The 24,785-nt window shown below is 39.7% G+C and overlaps 1 protein-coding gene and 1 pseudogene across 1 annotated transcript; one reads left to right on the top strand and one right to left on the bottom strand.

Moving 5' to 3' along the window:
- Positions 1–1,249: 1,249 nt before the first annotated feature.
- Positions 1,250–3,681, bottom strand: LOC135597217 (exocyst complex component SEC15A-like). Its single transcript, XM_065089870.1, has one exon. It carries the CDS (start codon positions 3,664–3,666, stop codon positions 1,291–1,293), a length of 2,376 nt encoding a protein of 791 aa, XP_064945942.1. The 5' UTR covers positions 3,667–3,681; the 3' UTR covers positions 1,250–1,290.
- A 361-nt stretch (positions 3,682–4,042) lies between these two features.
- Positions 4,043–5,218, top strand: LOC135596428 (large ribosomal subunit protein uL4z-like; annotated as a pseudogene).
- Positions 5,219–24,785: the final 19,567 nt, after the last annotated feature.

Here is a 24,785-nt window from a genome sequence, read left to right as displayed (position 1 = left end):
ATTTCTCTGTAGAGCTTGTGATTATGGAAAAGTCCCTACCTATGATTACAAGAGAGGGAAGTCTATCTCATGTCATGGAAACATTTCTTTTTCTTTTTTCTATCACATATGAGCTTTCCTAAGCATTCTTTGTTGCAGAAGTATTTGTGATTTATCCACTTGAGTCTTTCTTCATGATGGAGATAACGTGCTCAGATATTAGCTCTTTTTAGGCATAAACTTTGAACTAAATATACAATAAGACGATAGATACAAGTGAATGTCTCTTTTAATTTATCATTGTAAAGACTTCTCTTTGAGGCCAAATTTGTGATTAGTGCAGCAAACTTTTAGACAGTATAAATGGTTTGTTGATGTTTATTTCTCCTATTTGGTGTAAACATATCAAGCATATGGCACTTCCAAACACATCTTTTCCTTCTGTTTCACATGGACATTCTCGAGTCTTTGCCTTCCATGTTGCTTAAATTTTCCTCGGTATTGTGTTTCTTTCCTCTTTTGAGTTTTTAGATAATGCCTGATCGTTGATCATTATTGCTTCATCCTTGGTTGCTTTATATGCTAAATCATTAGAACTACAACTTGTCAATGTATATGCTAATTTCTCCTGGCATTGTTGGTATTATTGATGTCTTCATCTTACTCATTATATGTCACTACATTTGCAATTGAGTGCAAGCAGTTATGCCTGTGTAAATGAATGGCAAAACCTAACCCCTTCAAATGACTTGTTCCAGTGCCTATCCCCTTGGCAGCCAAGTCCAGCAAAAAGGACTGTGGATTGGTACAAGTAAACTGATGAGCACCTGACTTATTCATATTTTTGCTTAGACTGTAGATTTGCTAGGAGCAGGCTGGAAATGTATTTGCAGTTTGCAATATGAATATAGAAAGCAGGCAACAAGTAAATGCCTCTAAAAGAGTGGTTGTTTATACTTGAAAATGCTTGCAAGTAATTATTGTAGGTAGAAGTTGCAGATGCAGCTATTTTAATGCCTGCATGCATTTCAATGTGGAACGGAAAGATGAAGAGAAGAGTATCCATATCTAAATTTTTTACTTGATTGCCGGCAAAATGTGTCTCGCACGCAACTGAATCACTTGTCATGGCCTAAATGAATTCACATGAGAAGTTGGGTCTTGATTTTTCTAATAGCAATTGATGGTTATTTGAAGCTTAAAACTACGAGTTGCATGCTAGATTCTTATGGCTACTTAATTTAGATTAAGAAAAGAAGAGCTTCCAGGAATCCATAACAAGCTAACTTGTCTGGAGGTCAATCCTTGGCATCAGCTGAAATCTTTCAGCCTTCGCTTCAGCATATCCATCGACTTCTTCCGAGCATCCTGCTTCGTGTTTCGGCTCGACAGGCTCCCAAACAACCGATCTGGTGCGTCCTTGAACTTTTCGCAGATGCTCGCAACCTTTTTGTAGTCCAAAGCACCATAGTTCTTCTCTCTTATCACCGGATTCATGAAGTTCTCAGGCTGATTGCTCACCAGCAGATTCACCAGCTGCCTCGCTTCCACCAAACAATCTCTGAAGCTTCGGTCTTTCTTCAACTCGCTCAACCCCGTGCTCTGGAACCTTTCAGCCGCAAACGCTTCCAATGTCTTCAGATCATTGCCGATGCCGATGACAGCATTGAGGGTGAACCTCTTCAGACTCTCACTAAGAAAGGCAGCCACGATCGAATCCGATATATGATTCAGAGCACCGACACCGATCTTGTAGAGAGCTTCTGCAGGCAGAATTTGCTGAGCGGTGGAGATGAGGAAGTCGAGGTAGACGACGACTTCGTGGATGTAGTCGTTCGCGTTCTCTGGAGCTTCATCTGCCGTCCAATTGATGCCGTTCATGAGCGCCAAGTACTCATCCAACTTGGAATCGATCACGTTCACCAACGCATTGTAAGCTGCATTCTGCGACGCCTTGAGGACAGCCTTGGCAGTCAATCCGGCATGAGGCCTTTCCACCAAGCGCAGAGGCACCGAGCAGAGTTGGGCAGCCTGCCACAAGAAGAGATCGCAACTGCCCTCGAGGACTGCTATGTTCGCCGCAATCTGCATCGCCTGCGACACGCCGAGATTACCAGTATGGATCATGTTGAGCAAAGCTTCGTTCAGCACACCGATCACGAGCTTGTCGAGGTACTTCTTGACCACTTCGTAAAAGTTGATGTGACCTCCGTACGACAAGTAGTTGACGGAGTCCTCGATGAAGGAGCGCACGATGCGGCACACATCTGGAACAGAGGAGGAGAAGGGTGCGATGTATGGGAATGCAGGCATTATGTCGGAGGATTGAAGTTGGAACGACAACACGTTCATGTTGTACTCGTACTCCTTCTTGATCACCATCTGTTCGAAGGAATCACTGGCCAGGATGTCGCTGATCTGCTTCCAGCACTCGCTGAGGAGGAGCTCGTGGTACTTGTCTCTGCTGCTGTCGAGCACCTCGAGCAAGGGCGCTACCCGGTAGCCATGGCCGGTGAGAGTGGCCCCGAGAAGAGTCACGAGGTCTTTGATAAGAAGGAGGTGGCTCGCTGTATCGGTGCGGGAGAATTGATCCTCCAGAACGGATGTCATCTTCGCGATGGCCGTCTCCCAGATCGCCTCCACCTGACTGTCCGATAGCAGTCCCCCTGCAGTCCGCCGAACTCGATCCTCCACGATGAAGAAGCCGGCGATCTGCGCGAAGAAGGGCTGGTGGGATTCAAGAAACGGCTGCGCCGACGAGATCTGCAGGTCCAGATTGAGCTGCATCAGCCTGTTCTTGTAGTAGTAGTCGCGGAACTTCTCTTCGATCCCAAGGCAGGTGTGAATGTGATGAGCTCGGTAGACCGGCGTGAGGTCGAATTCCAGCATCGAATCCTCGTCGATGTGCTCGATGTCCAACGCGCACGCGACGTCGCCGACGCCGGTCCGGCTCTGCTCTTCTGCTTCCCTGCGGCGCGCCCGCTTCTCCTCTTCTCTTTGCCGGGCGGAGGAAGCCTGGCCGATGGCCAGCTGCCCGATCTCCTTGGCCGCGCTCCTGATGTGGACGAGCCAGTCGTTGAACTCGCTGCAGACCTTCTTCTCGATGTGCAGCTTGAGCGCAGGTATCTGCTTCTCGATCACCTTCCTCAGGGGCTTGAGAGGGGTGTTCTGGATGTAGTTGCGCTCGATCATGTCCAAGGTCTTGAGTGCAGGGTAGAAGCGGCTGTTGGAGACGTGCATGTTGCAGGTGAGGCAGAGCTTGGAGACCTGGACGCAGACCTTCAATGTCTGTAAGGCCTCGGTGACGTTCTTCTTGATGAGGTACAGCTCGAGGAGCTCCTCCAGCCGCAGCAGAAGCGCGCTGGCCACCTCCTGCAGCCTGAGATTCTCGCTCGACAGCATGCTCTTCAGCTCGTCGGCGTCGACCAGCACGCCACGCAGCTCGTCGACGGCGACGATGAAGTCCTCGTAGTGAAGCTTGCACAGCTCTTCGATCTCCACCTCCTTCTTCTTCACGATGTTCCTGAGCTGGTGCAGGAGGGCCTCGGGCTTGCCGGACTCGAAGGAATGGCGAACCGCAGGGCCCAAATCCTCCCCGTTCCCGATGGAGGTCGCGAGGACTACATCGACGCCGCCGTCCGCGTGTTCCACCACGGTTCGCCTCCTGGACGGGGCATGCAGCATCATCCCGGAATCTGCAGCAAACATGAAGGAGATCAACGAGGAAGAAAGGAAAGATTGCTACATTGAGGCTTAACATTCATCTACACCAATTAGGGCGGAGGTCAGCTTTATATCATGCATACTTACGTTGTCTTAAAACTCCGTCTCTACCTCCAAACAAAAAAAAAAAAGATCGAACGTTTTTTCGCAGAAAAAGTTCTACACCGTATAGAACAAATCATAAGCAAATTAAAAGGCAGCTCCTCTTTTACGGAAATACGGAGATCAGGAATCACAGAGACGCCTTCTTTTGCCATTAACGAATTGAAGAAAATACAATCTTGGAAGGATCAAGATCCGCAGGTAAATCTACCAAGAAGGCTGCTCCTTTTTGACAGAAATGAGGAGAGAAAGCATCACAGAGGTACCTTATGTTGATACCCACAGGCGAATGCAGGAAAATAAGCGTCTTGGAACGATGGAAAAACATAATATTTCTTTTATTGCCCTTTACATATCAAGTTTTATTGCCCTTAAGTCATAAGTGGCGGTTTTCTATGCGTGTGACTCGCTCGTAGATTACCTCCGCGCGCGACTCGGTCTTGGCGGGGGCGAAGATGAGGCCGCTGCGGAGAGAGGGGAGACGGCGCGGCCAGTGCCCCAGGACTTGGCCGAGGTCTGGTGACCGGCGCGCTTCGAAGCAGCGTAAGGCTGGCGTCCGTTCTTAGCGAGGTTGCCGTGCACGAAGCGAACGACGTCCGGGCGAATCGGCGCCCTCCCAGATGCCGAGAAGGCCAATACAGCCAGGGGATCCGCCCCTGCTACGGAAAGATGCGGAACCGACGATACATCTCGCGCAAGGACCCCCCGTATCGTCTATGGCACCGAGGGTTCCAAGATCGTCAAAGCCTTCCGCGCGCCTCGACCGGCTGACGTTGGCTCCGGGAGGCCACATCGGCCGGTTCATCTTCTGGACTCGGTGTCTGGTACCTTCGATGAGCTACCCGAGAAGAAGAAGGGGTACGCGCTGCCACGGCCGAAGATGGTGAATGCTGATCTGTCGAAGATCATCAACTCAGACGAAGTGTCATCTGTGGTGCGGCCGATCAAGAAGGAGGTGAAGAGGCACACTCTAAAGAAGAACCCGCTGGAGAATCTATGCATGCTGCTGAAGATGAACCCATACGCCAAGAATGCCAAGAGGGTCGCTCTGCTTGCTGAGGCGCAGGCCAAGAAGGAGAAGCTCGACAAGAAGACGACTAAGCTCCCCCGGGCAATAAAATTCAAGTGTTATCTTTTAATGTATCTTATTAGTTGGGGTTTGTTCTTTTGGTTTGCTTAGTTATATAGTTAGCTACATTTAATCTTTATATTTTAAAAAATTATATTATATTTCTATAATTATAAAAGTAAAATATTATATCTATTTATGATTAATTATAGATTTTTCTATAGTTAGCTGTCCTTAGTATTTCAGTTTCAATATTTTAAAAAATTTAACACCTCTATAGTTACAAAAATAAAATATTTAAATATATTTATCTTAACGTCATTGATTTTATTAATAAAATTATAAAAAATAAAAATAAAAAATAAAAAAAATAATTTTAATATTTCAATTGATAGTACTGAACGGCATCAATGGTGTTAGACAATAATGTTGTTGGGGACACGAATGGGTGTTATCGACGAGGAGAGTGGTGACAAGAAGTGAGAGTTGCTCTATTGTTGTGTCGATACCAACATAGTTATCAAGTGATCATTTCATTGTTTTGCATCTAGATCATTATCGATATAGTTCATTTACATCAACGACGACACAAATACATATCAACAAAAGGGTAAATCGATAATTACATCGATGTAGATATAAAGCGATCCTTAGCTCTCGTCATCACTCTCTTCATCCATAATATCCATCTATGTCCCACAATGATGTAATTATCCACCACTATCACAATCGATACCATCCATCATCATTAATTAGAGTCTTAAAATTATTTTTTATTTTTATTTTATATAGATATAGATGTTTTCAATTCGTAATTATAGGAATGTTAATATAATTTTTTAAAATATAAATATTAAATAAAATATTAAAGATAGCTAACAATTGATAATTAACCCCCTCTCTCTATCTAACTATGCTAATCTGGCCGTGCTCAGTTGATGAGGACATCTCTCTGTTTTGTTCCACTGCGAGGAAGAGAGAGAAAAGTCCAACGCCCAGTAGGGGGTGTGGCATCGGAGCCCCAGATTTTGGAAAACACAGGAGGAGCTGTCGTTCCCCATCGATGGCGGCGTCGCCTGGATGTGGATCTCGCCCGACGGTCCGTGGTTCAGCTCCTTACGTATATATGTGTACGACGGCAGGTCGAAGCAGCGCCGTTCCGCCATCAGCCAATGGATACAAACTTTTACCACCAGCAGCAGTGGAGGTGATGCCGCCACTGGCGTTCTGATCGTCTACGCTGAGATCGTCTTGGTGGGCAGCCTCGACATGGTGGAGAAGGCCCGCTTCCGTGGACGAGCAGTGCAGTGGTCCACCGCCTCCTGTTGATATAATAAATGGAGAAACCCATCAGCGATAGCAACGCATGCATATGCATGTCGACAGAGCGACGCCACGAACAACCAACCCTAGACGGCATCCTCTCGTCCTTTTTCCTTTCCTTATGCCTCGTCGTCTTCCCCGCATTACTTGTTGATGACAGGGGCACCAGCAGCGAGCCTCGGGTCGTGCATCAACGCGGCTCTCCATCATCGTCGCCAGGTCACGACTGCAACGTCGGATAGGATACCAAATCCTCCCGGGATAAGTACAGTAAAAATGAATATATTCTAATTCATTTTCAAGTATAACTGGATCAGCTTCAATCAAATTATCTCAAACTTTCATCATTAATATATATTTTTTATTTTCAAATGACTTAATAAAATTAATTATTAAATTTCGAATTTATTTTTTTAAGTTTTATAAACGAGTGTATCTTAATTTATTTTTAAGCGTATCAATCAACCTTAATAAAACCATCTGAAACTTTTACCAATCAACTAGGCCACCATTTTAAATTTATTGATTATATATTTTATATTTTTAGAGGATTTTAAAATAATTAATTATCAAATTTTAAATTTTTTGGTTAGGTCCAATGAACGAGTATATTTTAGTTCATTTTGAAGTATAACAGGGTCATCTTCGATCAAAAGTTTCACTGCTCCACTAAAACAAGATTCTAACATCATTAGAAATATTTTTTCTATTTTTTTTATAATTTTTTGGATAATTAAGATTTAAAATTAAAATTTTTGATATAGGTTCAATGACCGAGAGTATTTTAATTTATTTTTGAGTGTAACAAAATCAACTTAAATTAGACTATCTCAAACTTTCACCAATCTACTAAGGTATCATTTTAATATCATTAGTATTTTTTTTTATTTTTAGAAGATTTAAGAATAATTAATTATCATAATTTAAAATTTTTTGAATAAGTTTTATGAATGAGTATATCTTAGTTTATTTTGGAGTGTAATAGGGTTAACTTTGACTAAGCCATCTCAAACTTGGAGAATTCTACTAGAATATGATTCTAAAAAGGTTTATATTATTTTTTTATTTTATAATAAATTTAGGCTCATTTTGTATGAATATTAGCATTTTTTTTTAATAAGTTCTGAAAATAAGTGTATTTCAATTTAATTTCCAATATAACAAAAGCTTTTGTAGGTACATGATGAGAAGGAGAAGAGAGGAAGGTAGGAGGAGACAAAAGGATGAGTAGAAGAAAACAAAGGATGAGCCGAAGTAGGAGGGAGGCAATGGCGTCGGAGGAGAAAGAGAGAATGAGTAGAAGAAAACAAATGTAAAGGAAAAGGATCGAGAGGACCAGAAGGCAAAAAGGCGTAGGAGGAGGAGAAAAGAATCAGTTGATGCATTCTTACATTCTAACTAGGTTTTGATGTCATTGAAGCTAAAGACTAAGGACATATTAGTCTAAATTGGAAATTAGGGATGCCCTCAGGTAAAAACAAATAGAGGAGCACATTCAGGTTAAAAGTCAATAGTAAGACCTTTTTGTCGGTAAATTACCCAAATATTATTTGTGTATCAATTCGTTCCACAAAACCTATAAGATAGTAAATATTATTTGTCACAAACAATCAGTTGACTTGTGAAATTATGAGTGAAGCTTAAATTTAGTTAACTAGCCAAAAGAAATAACAAAATATGCAAACAAGTAGTAGGCAAACTATAGAGAAAAAACAATATCGAAATAATATACCACAAAAGCCTCAAGAAAGACACCATTCCAATAATAACTTACTTGATAATGTGAAAATTTGTAATTTCACAGGTCCTCCTTTGCATTTAAAAATTTGGTTCCTAACAAGAATTGCTCAAAAATGGATGGAAGGAAGGAAGAGAAATGAACAAAAAAAAAGGACAATTTGAAGAACTGTACACCTAGAAGAAATATGCCTAATAATTGTACATATAGAAGAATTCCTCTGAACCTTCAAAAGCGTCATCAAGTATTTCCAAAGTTTTATAAGCCTGTGAAGAACTCATACGGATGAATAAATCAAATACTGAATGCAAATTATGAACATAAAGCATTTGACAAATACTTGCCTATCCTATAAGGTCTGTACCAATGTTATCACGTTCAATGGTCTCTATGTTCTTCTTATCACTCAAGATTTCTAATACTAAAACACCAAAGCTGAAAACATCGGATTTGAAAGACAACATTCCATAGTTTGCATACTCAGGTGCCATATATCCATCTGATGTATGATGGTAATTTGCTTGCATTAGTTAGTTCATAGTAGTAGCATATTGATATCTTGGACGACTTACATTGTTCCCATTGGTCTCCTAGTAGCCCTTTCTCGAATCTCATCTCCTTGGAAAATTCTTGCTATCCATCCCAATATCTGATATCTTTGGATTCAGTGACTCGTCAACAAGTATGTTGCTTGGTGTTAGATCCCGATGAACAACCTTCGTGTTGCAGTCTCGATGCAGGTATTGCAGTCGTCGAGCAATCCCAAAAATAATATCAAGTCGCTTAGACTAGTATACTCATTCTTTTATCTGCTCCAAATTTTCAATTTTGCAAACATAAGAAGAGTAACATATCATCAGTCCAACACAATCTGCACCTGTTGAAGCAGACTGAGGAGGAGACGATAATCGTTGATGGACGTCTAATGATGACATGACACAAATTGTTTGCCTTGTGAATCCGGATAGTGGAAAAAAAATAAAATAAAATATGTTAGTTTGGTAAGTCCCATAGTCCCACATCGGGAAAATCAGACTTGTTGTCTCATATTGGAACTATAAATAAGGGTCTAGGTTTTGAAGTTAGAGGCACCACAAGTGACACCACAAGAAAACCTAAGTATTTACTTTGGTTTAAGTCCACACTCAGTTAAATAGTTTGGACTTATAGTTTGGATTTTTTTTATTTAGTATTTTTGGGTATTTTATGGCCTAGGAACATCTTCCTAAGGTATTTGTAATAGTCCCTTTTCATAGTAGTGATTTGCTCCTCTTTTGTCCGTGGATATAGGTCAAAGTTAATTGACCGAACCACGTAAATCTGGTGTTCTTGTCGCTTTTATCTTTTCGCTTTATTGTTTTTGTTGTATTGCCAAAATTACCTTATGGTAAACTTCCTGGGGCTAGCTCTAACAAACTGGTATCAGAGCCTGGTTTCGGGATCTTTTGGCAACGATGACAATAACAAAGATTGTTGTCGAGAAATTCGACAGAAATGTCAACTTCGGTTTGTGGCAACTCAAGATGGAGGCCATTCTAGTTCAAGACGGAGTTGATTTGGTACTACAGGGAGCCGAGAGCATTCCAGATGATATTCCAGATGATATGTCAAAAGAAGAGCTTGCGGGTATGGATAAGAAGGCCCGATCAAGCATCATTCTAAATCTCGCTGACGAGGTTTTACGGGAGGTAGCTACGGAGACTACGGCTAAGAGCATGTGAGACAAGCTTAAAGTCTTGTACATGAAGAGGACAGTGGAGAATCGTCTCTACTTGAAGCAGAGTCTGTATATGCTTCGGATGATTGAAGGTACATCTATACTCTCGCATCTTGATAAGTTTGATTCTTTGGTTATGGATTTGGAGAATATAGATGCAAAAATTGATGATGAGGATAAGGTACTTTTGTGTTCTCTTCCCCAATCTTTTAAGTATTTCCGTGATACTTTGATTTATGGAAAAGAAACAGTTTCGTATCAAGAAATTAAATCTGCACTGAAATCTAAGGAACAGATAGACAAAGATATCACTGGGGAAAGTAGAGAGAATCAGGCTGAAGGTCTGGTTGTTAGGGGGAGAACAGATAAAAGAGAATTTGACAGTAGTAGATCTAAATCTAGATCTAAATCCAGACATAGAAATTTGGAATGCAGATATTGTCATAAAATGGGCCACATTAAGACTGAATGCTTTAAATTGAAAAATAAATTAAAGCAAAAGGGAAAACTTGTTGAGAAAACTATTGAGTCCGCTGAAGCTAGTGTAGAATCTGATGAGAATGTTGAAAATATTTTCTTTGCTACTGATGACAGGACAATGTCAAAAAATGAATGGATTTGAGATTCAGGTTGTTCTTATCACATGTGTCCTAATAGGGATTTTTTTTTCACATATGAATCTTGTAATGGTGGAATTATTTTGATGGGCAATAATGCCGCGTGTGATGTTGTTGGTAGAGGAACAATCCGAATTAAAATGCATGATGGTATTGTGAGGATGCTCACTAATGTTAGACATATTCCTGATTTAAAAAAGAATCTCATCTCTTTAGGCACCCTAGAGGCTCTTGGGTGTAAATACACAACTGAAGGTGGAGTTATGAAAGTTTCTATAAGTGCTCTTATTGTTATGAAAGCTTGTAGGTCTGGTAGCTTATATATTATGTAGGGAACTACTGTCACAAGCTCAATTACAGTCTCGTCATCATCATTGTCTGATTCTGACATCACCAAATTATGGCATATGCGTTTGGGTCATATGAGTGAAAAATGTTTGAGCATATTGAGCAAAAGGGGTCTACTTTGTAGACAGAGTACTGGGCCACTGGACTTTTGTGAACACTGTATTTTTGGAAAGCAGAAAAGAGTCAGCTTCACTTCTCCGACAGTTCACAAAACGAAAGGTACTCTTGACTATATTCATTCAGACCTTTGGGGTCCAGCTCATGTTCAGTCTAAGGGTGGTGCTAGGTATATGTTGACTTTCATTGACGATTATTCTAGGAAAGTTTGGGTTTATTTTTTGAAACATAAAAATGATGTTTTTCTAACCTTTAAACAATGGAAGGCTTTGATTGAGAAGCAAACAGGTTAACAGATTAAGCGGCTTCGAATAGATAATGACATTAAATTTTGTGAAGGTGACTTTGAAGAATTCTGCAAAAATGAAGGAATCGTTCGGCATCGCACTGTTAGGATGACGCCTCAGCAAAATGGTGTGGCCGAACATATGAACAGAACACTCTTGGAGAGAGCGAGGTGTATGATCTCAAATGTAGGGTTGACAAAGGACTTTTGGGCAGAGGCGATTAATATGGCCTGTTACATTGTCAACCGTGCTCCTTCTGCGGCACTTAACTTTAAAACTCTGGAGGAAGTTTGGTCAGGTATTTCTGTTGATTACTCTGATTTAAAAATTTTTGGGTGTCCAGCATACATGCATGTAAATGAAGGAAAATTAAAGCCTCGAGCTAAAAAGTGCATTTTCCTTGGGTATGCTTCTAGGGTGAAAGGATATAGATTATGGTGTTCTGATCTCAAATCCCCAAAAATTGTAATCAGTAGAGATGTTACTTTTGATGAATTATCTATGTTATCTTCTAAAGAGGATTCTACTAGTTGTACAAATGATAGTGCACAGAAGCAGGTGGAGCTTGAGATTGGTAGTTTAGATTATTTTAAGTCAAACTCTTCTACTCAAAGAATGCCAATAGGTGGTCCCGAGTCTACTGACGTAGATAATCCAAAGGAAGAGCAATATTCCATAGCCAAGGATAGACTATAGAGAGATATTCGACCACCACAAAGATATGCAAATTTGGTTGCATATGCTTTGTTTGTTGCAGAAGAAACAAGTGAAGTTGGTGAGCCTACTTCCTACTCAGATGTAGTTTCTTTTGATAATTCCGCTAAGTGGTTGATTGTGATAAATAAAGAAATAGAATCTCTCCATCAGAATAGAACTTTGGATGTTGTGAAGCTGCCTTCGGGTAAGAAAATTGTTGGATGCAAATGGGATATCATTGCTAAGGGAAAGGTCCTTGTTCAGAAAATTCATACGAAGGACAATTTAGCTGATATGCTTATGAAGCCTCTTCCGGTTTACAAGTTCAAGCAGTGCTTGGACTTGGTTGGTGTTCATTGTTGGTAATTGCCCGTTGGGGCTTTTATGAAAAAAGGTGGAGCAAGTTTTGTTGGGACATGCCAAGGTGGAGATTTGTTAGTTTGGCAAGTCTCGTAGTCCCACATCGGGAAAATCAGACTTGTTGTCTCGTATTGAAACTATAAATAAGGGTCTGGGCTTTGAAGTCAGAGGCACCACAAGTGGCACCACAAGAAAACCTAAGTATTTACTTTGGTTTAAGTCCACACTCAGTTAAATAGTTTGGACTTATAGTTTGGGTTTTTCTTGTTTAGTATTTTCGGGTGTTTTATGGCCTAGGAATATCTTCCTGAGCCATTTATAATAGTCCCTTTTCATAGTAATTATTTGCTTCTCTTTCGTCCGTGGATGTAGGTCAAAGTTAATTGACCAAACCACATAAATCTGGTGTTCTCGTCGCTTTTATCTTTTCACTTTATTGTCTTGTTGTATTGCCAAAATTACCTTGTGGTAAATTTTCTGGGCTGGCTCTAACAAAATCAACTATGACCAACACAAACAAAGCAGATTTCTTGAGATAGGGACCTTTAAATTCTTGTATCGATGATAGATATCAACGAACCCCACCCAATAAAACCTAAAGGCGTATTTGTTATTAAGAAATAAGTTAATGTTTATGATTGTTTCTATTGGACTTCGCTCGTATTACACTAAATATACACAGTGTTAATGTAGTATTCAGCATTTATGAGTAATGTACTCTTAGAATAATTTAAATATTACCTTGTAACCAATGCCAAATGCACCTTCCCCAAGTTTGTTGTCATCGGAGAAATCACAAGTTGCAGCTTCAATTGTAGACAAATTGTTGTATGAAGGAAAAATGCCAAATCCACCTCCAAATGTGGTATCACGTGAGACATCACTAGTTGGAGTGCTTCTCTCTCTGCCAACTATTTGTGTTGTACCTGCAAATTGTCAAAAGACTTTCATTTTCTCTTTTTTTTTAATCTTTTTGAAACTTTTTTTTATCTTATTTCTTAAGAATAAAATATTTAAGAAGCTTTCAAACTTCTGGTTTTACTAAATACAATAGTCAACCAAACAAACAATGATTACTCCAAGAAAGGAAATACAAGGCTTGTCATAATTGAGTCCTAATCTTGCATGGACTCTTTATCTCTATGTGATAATCTCGTTTATCTTTATATGCAAATATCTTGTATGGACCCTTTCATGCATATGAATTGTTCTGTCGCGACCTCTCACCCTAATCCAATATAATAAGTCTCTTGTTTATCCAGAAACATAGCTTTAAAGTGATGGATGATTATACATGCTTCCTTATTCATCGCCTGCTGAGCAGCTTCAATCTTGGTGTCGGTCATAGTTGAGCCTGGGCTTTGTTCCAATATGTTGTCAACTGCCATCAAAGATGGTCACAGAACCCGATATATGAGAACACCATGATAAAAGTGAAACACCATGCGATCAATATGTACAAAAAATTTCAAAGCAAGAAGAAAATACTTTCTTTCTTGACTTGTCGAAAATATATGTATTTCCAAATTAAAATTTACTCTCTCTGTTGATAGTAGATAGAACTGTAGCAGTTGATCCAACTCTTGTTCGAGCAATACATCAACATAATATTATTAGAAAATCATAGAACAATTAGTGGAAATACATAGAAGGACGATCAGGAAAATATTGTGTAAAACCCCAGTTCAATTAGTTCCGTATTGCCAATGGTGTTGCCACTATAATCAAGGTGAATCTTGTTCTAATATGCTTCCATATCACATGAAGGCTTTAATAGAAATCATGTTATATGAATTATTACTTGGTTGTATAAACAACCTAGAAAAATTAGCTTCAAAAGTATTCATGTTTGATTTAAACAGTGATAAAGGCAGTCTACGGGTCTCAAAAGAGCACATCAGCAAAAGAATTTTTTTAACCCTCTTACCGTAGATATGCATATGGAAAGATCCTAAAATTAGCAATGGAAGATTTCAGCAAACTCAACAATGACTTATAAATTCTAATAAGACGGTGTTAGATACAAGGTTCGTAATTTCATATCATATTAGAGTATACCGAGTGGTATATTTTGACGTATCGCTCGATGTATATATATACATATACATATATATATATATATATATAATAATAATAATAATAATAATAATAATAATAATAAATAAATAAATAAATAAATAAATAAATAAATAAATAAAAAGAGCCACGTTGTTTCTTCTGCTCAATTTCTTTTCCCCGCGAAGCTTCTCCTCATGCAGATGAGGAGAAATCATCGACAACGCTGAAGCCTCATCACCTCAGACGAGGAGACGACATCTCATGTGCTAGTGAATCGATATATACCGCCCGGTATGAGCAATGTTATCTTCTAATTATACTATTACATGGAATGGAATGGATTGAAGTTAGCAAAGGTTATTAAAAGAATACACATATATCGGATGCATTCTTTATCCTGGTGGAACATGGAGTTAAGTTGGTCAAAATTGTTCAGTGACACCAAATAAAATTTAATAAGCCGCAATGCATTGTTAAGTTGGCTGAACTTTTTGGGTTGTAGGAATAAATTCTGAGAAAAAAAAGGAGTATTGCACATTCAGAACTATTGTGTTGATTGGGATGAGAATTTGTGTATGGATAGGTTGGCCAAAAGCCGAAACTTACATCAAGAAGCAACAAGAAATATACAATATTAGATTAATTAATTGGATTACAATTAAAATCAAGAAGCTTAGATGGTTCACAATTACTCATAGTCAATGCAGGCACAACCAGATTTGAACCAATGTAAATTACCGGTAAATTCAGTTCGCTAAAACTTTTCATGTCCAGTTTCTTTAATGCAATAACATCTTATTATTATTATTATTTAAGATTTATCTATCATGCACATCTTTTCAGTAGGAGACAACATGTATGTATCGTCACTGAAGAGTATGGCAGAACCCTATGAGCCTCGGGAACACTTTGTTTGCTCACCATTTCTTGTGTGGAATGAGCTACAGTTTTCGCTTCCATTTAGGAAAGAAGAGGTAGTCAGTATTACTAAAATGGAAACAATCAATTTGATCATTATATTTATACTAGAACAAGACCAAGAAAGTAAAGAAAATAGCTTCCATATAAATAGAATCTTGTATGAATCACTCGACATGTTCATCAGCTATGATATCTCAAATCCATATGCAATTCTATTGCAGAAAAGAGCAAACGTAGCTTGTTTTCTTCCTCGATTCCTCAACCACAAAAATAGACAAATGCTAAACAGAAGAAGGAAGGAAGCCTAGTCGTACCGAAGAAACTTCTTTCGACAATGCTTGCATTTGCCGCAATCTACTCAGAAAGTCTTGAAATTAGATAATTAATATACTTGAGTTTACAACAAGTGGTAAACCATGAGTACAATGTTACTATTAAGTTATTGCCATGTCACATAAAAAACAACTAAAACCCCTATCTAGCCATCATCATGCAATATATAAGTGCATGATATCAAATTTGTGTTTTTGTTTGAACGAGTTACATATGCAGCCTGACAATGTCAGAAATCATCCTATTTCACAAAGACAACAATAAGTATAGCATTATTCTTCTTCTTCAAGAAAGGAAAAAGGGAAAACATCTATTTGACACCGCTAAATGCACAAAAAATGAAATGTGTCTGCTGCTGTAATGCTTTTCAAGATAAGTTGTCAAAGATTTGCAAAAAAGGAGTCAATCTATTTGTTCTTTGTTTAATATTAGTGCCATTAGTAAATCTTATAAGACATTGGATAAATAAAATTGTCTTCATTCGTGTGGAAGATACAAATAACGTACGGAACCCAAATGAGAAACTATGTTTGTTTATAACATGACTCCAAGTCATCCTAAACATATGCTAAAATAAAATACAGGAGCTTCTCGACCAAGCAAAAATGTGTTCATTTTTTGGAGATTGCAGAATGAGAAGTAAGTAGGTCATGGCCAAGTGGAGAAGACACATATAACTTGAAGTTGATGACTGCATCTCACATGGTTCATACGTGTCTGTGGATGTCTGAATTAAAAATTATGTAAATAGCAACCCAGCCTAACTGCAACTTAAGGATAGTGAGACTGAAAATAAAAAACCACATTTTATCTGACTAGTTAGTACATCAGGTGTAAATCGGGAAATGTAATTTCTATTTATTTGTAGAATCAGGAAAATAGAGTAATTTCATTTTATCTGGAGGTACGGAACGGTATTAAAAATCCTGAACCAAACTAACTACTATCTTATCTGGGGGAATGTTCTTGTACTACCATATTCCAAGATATCTGAAATTTGTTTTGCGAGGACTAAAGAAACCCAGTTCGAAGGCTCCACCTGCCGAAATTAAAGTTTCACCATCAACCAGAGATTGATTTGGTGCAATTGTATCTCCTGGAATCAAGATGTGAAACGAGAATATACAAATGATTAGAAAAGGGAAGAACTCTTTTCCATATCTATGTGACAGAAATTTCCAAGACCTAAACGATACGCTAGAGCTACATTAGTTGTTGAATAATTGGCACAAATGGCCTCGTTCTCAACATAGATATGTGTTTCTTATGTTCATCAGCATGTCCTTTCGAGATGGGTACTAATTTCCATCAATCTGCACAATTTAAATATAATGATTTGCAAGGATTCAAGAAAAAAACACCTTATACTGTACGATAACTGCTGTAAAGCCAAATATCACCGTTGTATTCAAGTGGAAAGATAGAAACCTTATCTGCAAGTCATACACAGCTACAGAATTATCACCGCTAAATGCACATTTAGAGCACGGATCATTTCAGTTGGATTTTTTCAGTTACCAATATTGAAATAGATTGTTAGGATCATTTTTCTGAGCTTTTGAATAATGTTTATTGAGTCTGTTTAGTCCAGTTGTTTATTGAGTCGGTTTGATTCAGTTAAAATCAAGTAGAGATTTATTTAACATTTATTTATTATTAGAGTTCAAGTCCTGATTAAACTCTGGGTGGAACTCTATAAATAGGGATGTAACTGCTTCTTTTTAGGAATCTATAAAAAATACTATTCTGTCTTTTGACAAACCCTAGGAGGCCGATCCCCTCGAAGCGATCAAGAAGAGTCGATCCCCTCGAAACGATCAAGGAGGGTCAATCCTCTCGAAGTGATCATTATCATTCCCATTTCTCCCCTTTCTTCGATGATAAGACTTTAGGGTTTTATCATTTGGTATCAGAGCCTACGATAAGACTTTAGGGTCTTATCATTTGGTATCAGAGCATTCTCATTTCTTTCATTTCTTCTACGATAAGACTTTAGGGTCTTATCATTTGGTATCAGAGCAACGATCCTTGGCGCAGCCCGCCGCAGCCTTGCTTCCCTTCTTCCCCACCACCACTACAAGGCAACTCTTTCTTCACCGTTGTCGATGTTTCCCCGGCCAGCGACCTTCGACCACCGCTGCCAGGCACCATGCGACGACCACCGCACACCTCCCAACAGCCGATCCCCCCTGCTTTGCATCTTTTGTAATTGAAACAGGGCAATCACGGCAACTCACATCTATTGCCCTTGTTTCCAACCGCCGCCGTCGCCTCGAACGCCGTCGCCGTCGCCTTCCAACCGCTGCTCCCCCATGCGACGATTGTCGCTCGCCTCCCAACCGCTGCTCCTGCTCGCTTCCCAACCGCTGCTTCCCCTTGTTCTGCATCGGTGGTGACCGAAACAGGGTAGTTACCACCGTCATAGTCGCGGGTCCCCTTGCTGCCGCAGTCGCGAATCCCCTTGCTGCTGCGAATGCCAGTTGCCACCACCGTCGCCACTGCTGCCTAGCCAGCGACGACGCCGCTCGCCACCTAGCCTGCCACGACCCTCGCTGCCTCCTTCTCCACCACCGCCGCTGCGCTCCGGCCAGCAACGACTACTGCTACCAACCACCGCAGCCTTCACCTCAACCCCCTCTATCTGCACCGTTGCTGCAGCCCCCTTGCTCTGCATCGTTGCCGCAACCACCGGTTGCCACCACTGCAGCCTCAGCCCCGGCCGCTTCAACGCCACCTCCCTCTTGTTCTGCCTCCGCTGCTGCAGTTGTCGGCTGCCATCACCGCAGCCTCAACACGGTTGCTCGGCGATTGCTTCCTTCAGTCGCAACTGTCGCCTTTCAGCCTTGCTCTCATCTCACGCAGTGACACAAACACAGGGTAGCTACTCTTCCTCTAACGCAGCGATCATAGCACTGCCCTTGGCGTCCACCTCCTCGGCAACTTCGCATCGATAGTGTTGATGCCCTTGACCGACACCAAAAACAGGAGTTGAGATTACATATTTGCAGTCTTACGCAATGGCCACTGATAACTCGGTGAAAGCACAAATGGAAGCATTGGAAATCAGAATTGAGAATCGACTGCAAGAAACACTTAATGATTTCAAAAAGAGCCTACTGGAGAGCCTCAGCAAATTTCAACAAAATGGGGGCTCAAGTTCTATGTTGCACATATATGAAAATACAGGAAAAATGCCCCAAGATTGTGACACAATCTACTCATACATGAAAGTGGATGGACAGCTCTTAAAAATTTGTCAGATTTCTATAGTGTTGGAATATCAGAGTAGGTTTGAAAGATTATCAAATCAAGCTAGAGATTGGTCAGAACGATAACTTCTGGATACATTTATTGAAGGTTTTATTCCAGAGATCCGGTGTGAAGTTAAGGCTCGTCAACCTCGCACTATGATAGCTGCGATCTCATTCACACATCTACATGAGAAAAAAATCAACAGGGAAAATCATGGAAATAGAAGTGACAATAACCAGATGATCAGTAAGCCACCAGCCCTATCTATTCCCAACCAAAGCCTTGACACCCGAAGACTAACCCAAGTAGAACTTAAGGAAAGATCAGCAAAGGGCTTGTACTATGATGAAAAGTAGAGTATGGAGCACCGATGTAAACAAGGGCAACTTCTGATGATTGAGCCAATTAGAGAGGAACCATAAGTAAAAGAGTTGGACTCTGATCATAAAGGTATGAAAACTGATGAAGATATTGAAGCCATCACACATATAGTGCATGCATTGGCTGGCTACACTAACCCACAAACTTTGAAAATCGGAGGAACTTTGAAGCATCAACCTGTCACTATTTTGATTGATACAGATAGCATTAATAATTTTATGGACAGGAAAGTTGCAGCCCAATTAGCCCACCACATTGAAGGCTGTGATATATTCGAAGCTGATGGACGGATTTTAACTTATGATAGCAAAGGCCAGGAATTTCTTACAACGATTACTATACTGAAAGATCGACTTATTGCTTACACTGTCAAAAAGTGGAGACCATACTTACTTGATCAACGGGTTGTGATGCGTTGCAGATAGCCTATGACTAAAGTGCTAAAAGACAAGCTCCTCGAGATTGATGCTGCTCAGCCTTGAGGACAAGGTTGATTTGAAGAGGGAGGAACTGTTAGGACCCTTTTTCTAAGCTTTTGAATAATGTTTATTGAGTTTGTTTAGTCCAGTTGTTTATTAAGTCGGTTTGGTTCAGTTAAAGTCAAGTAGAGGTTTATTTAATATTAGAGTTCAAGTCCTGATGGACTCTGGGTGGAACTCTATAAATAGGGATGTAACTGCTTCTTTTCAGGAATCTATAAAAAACACTATTCTGTCTTTTGACAAACCCTAGAAGGCCGATCCCCTCGAAGCGATCAAGGAGGGCCGATCCCCTCGAAGCGATCAAGGAGGGTCGATCCTCTCGAAGCGATCAAGGAGGGTCAATCCTCTCGAAGCGATCATTATCATGTCCATTTCTCCCCTTTCTTCGATGATAAGACTTTAGGGTCTTATCATTTGGTATCAGAGCCTACGATAAGACTTTAGGGTCTTATCATTTGGTATCAGAGCCTACGATAAGACTTTAGGGTCTTATCATTTGGCATCAGAGCATTCTCATTTCTTCTATTTCTTCTACGATAAGACTTTAGGGTCTTATCATAGACATGGAAAACAAGAATAGATCAATATTCTAACACATGCCAAAAATCTTAGGAATTCATCAAATTCATGTTCAAGTACAATGTCAGGACTCTAGCTACAAGAGTCCTAGTTAAATTTTATTAAAAGAGATATTCATGTAAAATCTACCTAGCCGACCACTATTAAAGAGGTGAAGAGGCCGACTAGGGTTAGGGTTAGGGTTAGTTGAGAGGTTGCTTCTTACAGTAGAAATCTTATTAAGAGTTGGTTAGAAGTAGGAGTCCTATTAGGAGTTAGGGTTTAGAAGCCCCATAAATAATCATGTATTAATTCTCTTTTCATGGGGAATAGATGAATCTTTTTAGCAGCCTTTGAGCAGCAACTTGGAGGAGGGAACCCCTATAGAGTTCCAAGGAGGCCGATCTCCTAAAGAGATCAACCCTAAGCTTAGAATATGCTAGGGTTCTATCACTTGGTATCAGAGCATTGTTCGTGGCGTCTCACTGACCTTCCATAGCCATCCATCAGCCCTCCTCAGCCGCCCAAAGCAATTCTCACAATTGCTTAAAATATCATTACCAAATTTCGCTGTCATCTCCACCACCATCGATCATACTTTGATCTCCTCGTGAATTGCAACAGGTTCTGGTTTCCTACCTTATTACTGTTGCAATTTAGTTATCCTTAGTCAAAAATATAAAAAAAAATTGTTCCTATATTGCTCCATAAACTTTTCGTCGTAAAGTTTTCATCTCTACGACAAAAGATACACTGCAGAATTCCAGCCACATAGCACAGTTTGTTTGATCTTGTTACTGCATTTTTTCTATCCAAATCTCTATGAAATTTTTACGTTAGCTTTAACACTTCCTAACAATGGATTTTCCTTTGGTTTCATAAAAAAATTCTTAATATAAATTACTGATCTTTTATATCCAATCTGCTAGATGCACCGTAGAATTCCAATAGTATAACATAGTCTATTTGATCTTGCTACTACGTTTTTTCTATCCAAATCTCTATGAAATTTTTACGACAGCTTTGACGCTTCCTAACAGTAGATTTCCCTTTTGTTTTGTTAAAAAAATTTCAATATAAATCACTAATCTTTTATGTCCAACCTATTAGATGCACTGTAGAATTCCAACCGCATAGCACAGATTGTTTGATCTTGCTATTGTGTTTTTTCTGTCCAAATCTATACAAAATTTTTACTATAGCTTTGACACTTCCTAATAGCAGATTTCCCTTTAGTTTCATTAAAAAAATTCTCAATATAAACTATTGACCTTGTACGTCCAAGCCGCTACACTTTAGACGTAAAAATCTACTGCAATACCTTTCCGTGATCCTTAATTTTTCTGAACCTTCCACCACCCCATGCTATTAACCCATCAACAAAAAAAAGACAGGAACATCTCTGATCTATAGGCATATGCTATGGTTTCTCAAGATCCAATTGATGCTAAATTTGAAGCATGGGAATCTCGGATTGAATTGCGGTTTGAATCGCACTTGAAGGACAAATTACACGCTTTGTTTGCAGAATTCAGAATTGGATAATCACTGAGTCCAACCAAATTTCAATAAGGAGAAAGTTCAAAGAGGCCTCTAGAGAAGGAGGGATAGCCCTCGGACATGCTTCAGCCACGCATGAGGGTGGACTTCCCCCAATGGGAAGAAGGAGACCCGACGGGGTGGATTTCGTGCGCCGAACGTTACTTTCGCTACTATCGAACGTCAAATGATGCTATGGTAGAAATTGCTATCATCCACCTTGAAGGAGATGCTATTTAATGGTACAATTGGTTGTAATACAATCATGGGGCTTCGACATGGAATCAATTTAAGAACGTACCGCTAAATCGTTTCGGACCTACGGAGTATGAAAATATCGATGGCCAACTCGTAAAGATTCGACAAACCTCTATGATTCAAGAGTACCAAACCAGGTTTAAGAAGCTATCCTACCTTGCTCATGATTGGACTAACCATTAATTATTAGGAACATTTATCGAAGGACTCAAGCTAGAGATAAAAGGGGAGGTTAAGGTGCGATAGCCCCGTACCATGACAGTTGCGATTTCTTTCGCTCGAATACAAGAAGAATGGCTCAACCAAGATGCTCGGAGGATGAGAACCTCTCCTAGGCTCATGACATATAAACCTCCTTCTACTCCCAGCCATCCTTTGTTGCTAAAAAAATTGACAAGAGAAGAACTACGTGACCGATCAGCAAAGGGTCTTTGTTGGCATTGCGACGAGCCATGGAACCACAATCATCGCTGCAAAATGGGCTGCCTCCTATTGATTAAACCTCTTGAAGACATGGAGGAGGAGGTCCAAGAGCATGAGGAAGAGGTCGTGGATGAAGAACATGTTGGGAAATATTGGGGGCGATATCACATGCGTAGCGGAAGAACAGAAAACAAAATCTCCTATTCCCAAAGAGATGTTCATCGTCGTGCAAAGATTGGTGTACAAAAATATGCAAAACTTAAAACTATATATAGAATATATTATATTACATAGAGAGATCATATATCTTTGAATCCCTACAAATCTCTAGGAGAGGGTGAAGGAGGTCAAGCGCCCTCCTCTCTAGTGGTGATCCACACAGCAGGGCTACGATAACATTTCTCAAAACTCCAGGCCTACCCTGAGGTAGAAGGGGGGAGGAGAATAGGAGAGGCAAGCAAAGATTCTAGTATATGAACCATTGAATCCCTCATATTTATAAAGGTCCCCTATCAACTTAACCATAATGGATCCTCTCCTATTGGGTATTGGATCTTCATCCAACTATCCAAGCCTCTTAAATTAGTGGATCTCCATCCAATAATCTCTCATGGGCTATTATTGTATCTCATCCATGGGATCCAATAATTTAGGGGCTTATTAGATATCCAATAAGATAGGAGCTCTAGCGGATATCTCATATCCGAACCTCTACTCATCGCAATGCCTACTATATGTTTGTGACCCTCTAGGCCCAATATCGAGTTGGCCATGAGTCATACTTGTCAGAACTCCTTCTGGTTTAGTAAATTATTATTTTCATAATAATTCACTCGACTCATCGACTACGGACGTACTAGGCCACTACGTTGTAGTCCCTAGACAATACAGGGGAATCCAATCCATTGGATATGTCTATCCTCAGTTACAATGTACCTATAGTCCCTCATCCATCTAATATCCTATAGACCGTATACCGGGCATGGTGCTGTCAGACCTATACGGTTTCTACTCGAGTCTTGCTCTAATCGGATTCTCTCGAGGAACTCTCTCTCTTAATCCGAATAACCCTAGCTAGGGATTTGTTTGAGCAAGAATATATGAGATATTCCTCTCATGATACCGAGAGTGGATGATCCTCTATCGACACTTAATAGCCCTCATAAGGTTAACTACCACTCCCGAATACCAGCTATGCTAGATCAGGGACATCCAAACCTATAAGTCTGGTATCAAAGAGTGGAGCACTCATACAAGACATCTTTGGTGTCTCAAGTCTAAGGACCAGATACATTACTAGGACCATGGAATCGCTATTTGACAATAAGACATCATCAACCATCTAGCATTCCGTAAGTGGATCAATCAGTGAACTCATTCTCCAATGAGCACCTTTACTGTATCCCTAATATCCCTACACGAGCAGCTATGAGACTAGCTGCATCCATCATATGGATGGGTATATAGCACACCGGTCTATCCGGTTATCTGGTTATCTTGATATCTCTCTCGAGTAACCTATGACCGGGATTATTTAGGATCTGTGTTTAAAGACAAATCGCTCTCATTATCATGATCTCATCACGATCTGATTCTCATTACACAGATCCAAGGACATCACAATATATATATATATATATATATATATATATATATATATATGTAATAGTCAATATAAAGTGATAAAATACCAAAATATAAAAAGCAAAAAGATTATGTGTCAAGTCACACGTGCCATCACTCACGTGATTAGCTTGTAGGGTGCATATTATAACATCCCCCATTTTTAAAAATTTAGTAAATGCATGTTTGTAAATATGAGGATTATTTAATAATTTTTTTATATTAAATAATATTATATTAAAAGTTTATGGCTAGGGACCTAAGAGTGAATATTAAAAATTTGATATGATTTATAAAAGATTCAGATTTAAGTTAAAGAAAAAAAAAATGGTGGACATGTGTCACTAGTTAACCTAAGGTTGGTGCCACTTATGTTTGCTCTAAAGATGACACCTAGCCCCTTTCATGCATGCATGACACCTTGCAACCCTTGTATTAGCCAAACCCAAGTAATTAGAGTAATTAGATGAGAGATTAAAGAAAGAAAACTTAAGTTTTTGCAACCAAACTCTTCTAAGGCAAGTGTTCTAACACCATCCCATAGTAATCTTAATCTCTGTTTTCATTTTAATTCTACATAATTTGAAAGATTTCAGCTTAGCACCAAACCTTTCTTTCATTTTGATACAAAGCCATGAATCTATAATTTTTCGATAATCCGATCTCTATGCATTGTTTCGGGCCTAACTTTTATCATTAAACTCTGATTTAGGAAAAATCTAATTCATTTGAAAGTATATTTAATGATCTTTATTTTGATACTAAGATTGAATGATTTGGAGTTTAAATGCCTACTCAGAGTTCTATTTCAATTAACCCTATAGATTTTGTAAAATAGGGACTATAATTTTTGACCGCTTATTGCTTAACTGCTTATAACT

The sequence above is a fragment of the Musa acuminata genome, chromosome BXJ1-11 (assembly GCF_036884655.1).
Source record: "Musa acuminata AAA Group cultivar baxijiao chromosome BXJ1-11, Cavendish_Baxijiao_AAA, whole genome shotgun sequence".
NCBI classification, from domain to species: domain Eukaryota; kingdom Viridiplantae; phylum Streptophyta; class Magnoliopsida; order Zingiberales; family Musaceae; genus Musa; species Musa acuminata.
Note: the sequence above shows the minus strand (reverse complement) of the source record. Positions and strands in the feature narration are given on the sequence as shown.